The sequence below is a fragment of the Perognathus longimembris genome, chromosome 22 (genome assembly GCF_023159225.1).
Source record: "Perognathus longimembris pacificus isolate PPM17 chromosome 22, ASM2315922v1, whole genome shotgun sequence".
Classification (NCBI taxonomy): domain Eukaryota; kingdom Metazoa; phylum Chordata; class Mammalia; order Rodentia; family Heteromyidae; genus Perognathus; species Perognathus longimembris.
The window spans coordinates 11,902,343-11,908,881 of NC_063182.1; the positions used below are offsets into that span (position 1 = coordinate 11,902,343).

Below are 6,539 nucleotides of genomic sequence, written 5' to 3' on the forward strand. Positions count from 1 at the left end.
AGGGTTCCAGGATGTCATGCTCTGTGTTCTGCCTAAAAGACAGACAGACAGACAGACAGACAGACACACACACACACACACACACACACACACACACACACACGGCATTCCTCAGTAGCCAGGGTAGGCCCATGACCACAACCAGGTGGTGTGTGGGCGTTCTGCTACCAGAAGCCTTCGGCTCCTTCTAAGTCCCAGTGTACAAAAGCTCAAGGCTATCAAAAGAATCCATTGCTGGTTCTGGCCACAAGGCCCTGTTCCTGGTTCCTGGTTGCCCTCTCTGAAAGCACTGGGATGGATGTGTTCAGTGAACATCCATGGAATCAACCAACCAAGGATCGAAGATGTCGAAGAAAAAGAAAATAAGTTTGTGCTGAACATGTACAGACTATTCTCACCATTATTCCCTAAACAATGCAACATAACAAGTACTGGCATAGCATTTCATTGTGTTAAGTAGGCATTAAAAGTAATATAGAAATGATTTAAAGTATGTGCATGGGAAATACACAAATACAAAGTAATTTTACATAAAGGACTTGCGCAGCTGCAGATTTCACATAGAGAGGTCCTGAGAACAATCCCCCTACCTAGGGGCAGAGACAATAAGGTAGGAGTATTCATCTCTAGGGCCTAAAAGCCAATCCTTTTACAATATAATTAACCAGCATAGGACTCCTTTCTCCCAGGCTCAGTGGGAGGAGCAAAGCCTAACCCTGATCAGAGCCAGCCAACAGGCACAGCTGACTTCATGACTCTTACACCCTTCTGTTACCTTGAACTTCCAGGACACTACCTGAGCCACCAGGCACATCAGTCTCCTTTCAAAGACCCACTTATTTCTGCACAAGATAGAATGGAGCCTATTTCTCTCCCATCCACAGCTACTGAGTGAAACCTTTTTATATCCCTCTTTATTTACCTTTGACAATGGACAATACTTAGTGGCATTCCAGGCTTTGTTAACTATTATGAGACAATCCAAGTGGGTTTTCACTGAGGAAAATCTTAGTAATCAAGAAATCTTATCTGGCTGTACACGTGGGCCTGGGCATTCCTGCCCTTGGTGAGCTGGCTGGAAGGATGCACTGTGTCTTCTTTCTATGAATGACAACCATGAGCTTGTGACAGCTACAGGGTCCTGCTGGTGTGGCACTGTTGATTGCCTGCGCCCAACCAGAAAGTTAAGTCAAGCCTTTCCCATTAGAATGCTGTCCCATCTTCCCTATGTGAACTTTTTGTGTAAGACACCTGCTTGCCATAGCACCAAGATCAAAGAGCTAGATAACTTCACAGAATCTCAGAACAGGCTACACAACTATTTTGTACGTACTTACTAATAAACATCTGCATGTGTGGCAGAACTAAATGTGCAACTTTGGTGTTTATAACTTGGACCAGGTATAAAGAAGAAACGAATCCACATGCACCCATATCAACTGACAGCCAACAATATCTATCAAAACCCCTGAATTGGGCTGGGAATATGGCCTAGTGGCAAGAGTGCTTGCCTCCTACACATGAAGCTCTCGGTTCGATTCCCCAGCACCACATATATGGAAAACGGCCAGAAGGGGCGCTGTGGCTCAGGTGGCAGAGTGCTAGCCTTGAGTGGGAAGAAGCCAGGGACAGTGCTCAGGCCCTGAGTCCAAGGCCCAGGACTGGCCAAGAAAAAAAACAAACAAACAAAAAAAGAAAACCCTGAATTGTTGTGTTCAACACTGTCTTCCCTTCATAAGTTATTGATCCATACTCTATTAAGAAGAATACAAAGGAATAGCAGTCTAGCCCAAAGGTCATGCAGCTTAAGCCAAGTGTCAACACCATGTGACATCCCTCAGAGAATCTCCAGCTCTAGGCTCCAGCTGCCTCCTCTGTAAAAGCAGACCACAGAGAAGAGAACCTCACTCACTATGGCAATGAATGATGTATTTGTAAAACTACACTGTGCTGAAATAAATTTCAGTTATCATCATCAATGCTGAAAGCTGCCTGCAATAAATCTTGCTAGACTTTATTCTCTGATTGTCTGGAAAGAGTTATTTAGGTTTGTGAAGTACACACCTGACCTCACCTCTCACAGTATGTACTGTCATTTCGTACAAGCTTCCCCCACATAAGTTAGGAGAGCAAGGAAGCGCTATCATTCTTTTTTTTTGCCAGTCCTGGGCCTTGGACTCAGGGCCTGAGCACTGTCCCTGGCTTCTTTTTGCTCAAGGCTAGCACTCTGCCACTTGAGCCACAGAGTCACTTCTGGCCATTTTCTTTTTTTTTTTTTAATTGAACATAAATTTTTTTACAAGGTGTTATGCAAAAAGGGTGCAGTTACATAGTAGGGCAGTGTGTACATTTCTTGTGATATCTTACGTCCTGTTTTTCTATCCCTTGTCTAGGTCAGGTAGACATATATACAGTATTCACAGACTTGGTCTCTACTGTCTGTCTCCCTTTGTTAACAGTCATATATCAGGGAGATCATGCCCCTTTGTTTTCTGTGTTCTAGGCTTGTCTCACTCAACATTATTTGTTCAAGTTCTGACCATTTCCCTGCGAATAACAATATTTCATCTGGCCATTTTCTATATACATGGTTGGTACTGGGAAAATCAAAACCAGGGCTTCATGTATACGAGGCAAGCACTCTTGCCACTAGGCCATATTCCCAGCCCGGAAGCTCTATCATTCTTATCTGTAGGGATCCAGTATAGTGCTCTATGCCCAGGTGTTGAGTGACCACTCTAATCTCTGCCACCAGTAGCCAACAACCCAACCAAAAGCTAAGAATACTAAAGTACAAAAAGAAAAGAAGATGACCTGGCCACTGTGCTGATGCTGGTGGTCATGACCTCTAAGATTTGGGGTATCACCAACTCTTGTAATTTTATATTAATATATGTTATCTTCATAATCACCCAACCAGTGTTATCATACCCACTCTGTAGTAGAGGATGACTTATTCACGGGCACAACATCTGGCTTATCTCCTCTCAAACCTCTCCCTTCACTAGATACTTGCTAGTTTTGTTTTCTTTTTTTTTTTTTTTCTTTTTCTTTTTTCCTGCCAGTCCTTGGCCTTGGACTCAGGGCCTGAGCACTGTCTTTTTGCTCAAGGCTAGCACTCTGCCACTTGAGCCATAGCGCCACTTCTGGCCGTTTTCTATATATGTGGTGCTTGGGAATCCAACCCAGGGCTTCATGTATATGAGGCAAGCACTCTTGCCACTAGGCCATATTCCCAGCCCCTAGTTTTGTTTTCTGTTGTTATACCTGAATATCTGAGACCAAGTCATTTAAAAAGAAAAGAAATCCTTCTTAAATATTCTGGAGGCGGGGCAGCCCGGGAGTGAGCCACTAGCATTTGTTTAGCATCAAGCGAGGGTCTTCTTGCTACATCACAATGGGGTAGAGGGCAGCAAACGGTAAAAAGCAAGTATGCCACAGACAACTCCGTTTTATACCAAAGCTACTTCCTGGATAACCCATGAATCCATTAATTCATGAATGCATCTAACCACCTCCCCCAGGGTGCCTTCTACTCCTCCCACACCCTGGAAGATTCTTTACTCAGACTTGCTCTTTTTCTTCATTAATCAGTCTCAATTCTAGATGCATCTTCTCAAGATAGGCTCCTTTGAAAACACTCCTAAGGCTGTTCTACCCACTGCTTTGTTACACAACTAGTGAATTTATTATTCTGTTATTTGGAATGTCATATCCCTTTCCCCCCACTACCACACACACACACACACACACACACACACACACACACACACACGGCACTATTAACAGCAGAGATGTTTGCCTAGCTTCTTACTATATATCCACTTCCTGGCACAAAGTAAGTATTCAAATAATAAAAACCACAACTGGTACACTTAGATTTTTTTTCTTTATTGTCAAAATGAGGTACAGAGGGGTTACAGTTTCATATGTAAGGCAGTGAGTACATTTCTTGTTCAACTTTGTTACCTCCTCCCTCATTTTCCCCCACCTCCCCCCGCTTTCCCTCTCCGCCCATGAGTTGTACAGTTGTACACTTAAGATTCTGATGATGATGCTGTGAAGTTTGCTGGCGTTCTTTCGACATGATGCTGGGGACTGAACTCAACTCAAGCCTAGCACATACTAGGCAAGCAATACATATTCTACCATTGAGTTACACCCCCAGCCCTTCACATAAACTCCTTAACAGCCCCAGATAAAACCACCATGCACAGTCCTTCACTGCACTGAAATCTACCACAATGAGACTGAAGCAGCACTGAGAAAGCAGAAGTCACTGTCCTGTGATGGAACAGCCAAGATTTGGTTCTTTCCAAAGTCCAAGAGGGGGATTTTAGAAACAAGTCATTCAAGGTAACAATCATGCCAGTAATTGTTTTACAAAACTCATCTGAGTGAGTACTGGTAATCTTCAGAGCATGAAATTAGGCACTTAAAAAAAAAACACAAAAGCTTTAAAGGGACCAGGACTGATGCCCTCCCCAATATATTTAATTACTCCAGTTAGCCCTCCCCAATACATTTAATTACTCCAGTTATGGAGAAATTACCTCAAAACAACAACAGCTGGGCACCAGCTGGGCTTACACTTATAATCCTAGTTATTCAGGAGGATGAGATCTGAGGATCGTGGTAGAAAGCCAGACTGGGCGGTAAAGTCCGTGAGACTTATATCTCCAATTAGCCACCAAAAAGCTGGAAGTGGAGCTGTGGCGCAAGTGGCAGAGTTCTAGCCTTGAATGTAAAAAGTTGATGGGCAGCACTCAGGCCCTGAATTCAATCCCCAGGGGACTGGAGGTGTAGTTAAATAGTTGAGCACTTGCCTATCATACCTGCACATGAGGCCTTGGGTTCAATCCCTAGCTTCCCTAATAATAATAATAACGATGATGATCATTGTAGTTTACTGGAAAACAACCTCTCTGGCGGGTCTTGGTCCCTCAAACACCCTGGTAAGATGATGAGCCTTTCTGTGCCCTCTCTTCCCTTGCCAGAAGGGAAGAATGCATTGTACCTAGAGCAATTTCCTCATGTCTACAAATACCAACTTGAATGTTTGCCAAGCACAGTATTAGACCTCAGAAACCAAAATAACCCCACAAGGCCACCCCCAAAGAGAACAGTCTGGTAAAGAGACCGCAGCTTTAACCCCTGCCACGCTCACAGCACTTACAGATTCTCCAAAGACTGACGGAAAGCAAGAACAACCTGTACCTGAATGCCCTCACAATCGCTTTTAGAAAAATACACCATTAAAAACTACAGGGACACGCAGGAAGAGTGAGGTCGGCGCCCAGAAATCTCTAACCCATTTCGTGGTTTGTTCTAACCGCGTAGTATGAAGTCCAATTAGCATAAAGGGGATTAGCAAAAGAAAACAAAAAAATACCCTACTGATTCCACCCCGATGCCTGCTAACTGGGTGGGAGATGGCTAGCACCCACGGACATCTGTGATTTGAGCTATTGTAAATGCAATACGCGAGATTACAGAACAGGTTCGGGCAAAGCTCAGTTGCAGAGGGATGTTCATGCCTGCGCCCTACCCAGGCAATGGGGCGCTAGTGCCCAGCCCAGCAAGGCTGGATTGGTTGGGTAAACTCAGGAAGCAAGGCAAAGCCCAAGAGGCTGGAAGTGGAGCTTCAAGACCTCCTCCACCTTACTTACACGGCCCATCTTCTAGACTGTGAGGGGCCAAATGCAACCCGCCCGGGCACTTCCCTTCCAGTTCTGGTCCGGGTAGCAGGGTTGTCCCAACCCACGTCCTATCCTGCATTCACCTGACGGGCGGTGGTGCCACGACGGCTCGGCGACTCTCACCCGTGAGCCCTGCACGCGCGGCCTCTCGCCGACGTCCGGAGGCCGCACGAGGAGACCTCGGGGTCGCCCACCGGGCTTCCCCACGTCCCTTCGCGCCCGCCCACCCGCGCCGTGCAAGGTTCCCCCCGCAGGCTGAACGCCGAGCGGCGGCCAGAAGCGTTCCCCTGCCGGGAGGCGCCCGCCAGCCTCGAACGACCCGCCACCAGCCCGACCTGACACCCCGCACGGCGCCCCGCCGGACTCACCTGGCCGGCACAACACTGCGCGGACATCGCGGCGGCCCGCGACCACCGTGCGCTCCCCCGCTCGCTCCGCGCGCCCCTCCGGCTCTCCGGGCTCCTCGCTCCGCGCGCGCCTCTCGCCCCGGCTGATCCCGCCTCCCCGCCGTGCAGCAGCCCCAGCTGAGCGCCAGGCAACGCCGCCCGGGTGAAAACAACTGCCTCCAAGCCCCGCCCCGCGCCGCCAGGCCCCGCCCCGCGCCGCCAGCCCCGCCCCGGCCCCGCCCCCGGCCGCCAGCCACGCCCCACGCCCGCCCGGCCCGGCCGGGACGCCGGAGCGGGCTCGCCCCCGACCCGCACTTCCGCTGGCGTCAGGGTGCTGGACCGCTGCGGTCACTTCCCGGAGAGGCGCCGCTCGTGCCACGCGTCCGAGTTGGCGCGTGTGCCAACCTGCTGTCGGCCTCCAGCAGAGCGGGGCGCGAACATCCCGCGCCCCAGA

The 6,539-nt window shown here is 48.5% G+C and overlaps 1 protein-coding gene across 1 annotated transcript in view; it reads right to left on the reverse strand.

Moving 5' to 3' along the window:
- Positions 1-6,235, reverse strand: part of Serinc5 (serine incorporator 5) — a 92,138-nt gene extending 85,903 nt beyond the window's left edge. Inside the window, exon 1 of the mRNA XM_048331067.1 lies at positions 6,068-6,235. Coding sequence (XP_048187024.1) covers positions 6,068-6,094 — 27 coding nt within the window. The 5' untranslated portion in view covers positions 6,095-6,235. The remainder of the gene's footprint in view (positions 1-6,067) is intronic.
- Positions 6,236-6,539: the final 304 nt, after the last annotated feature.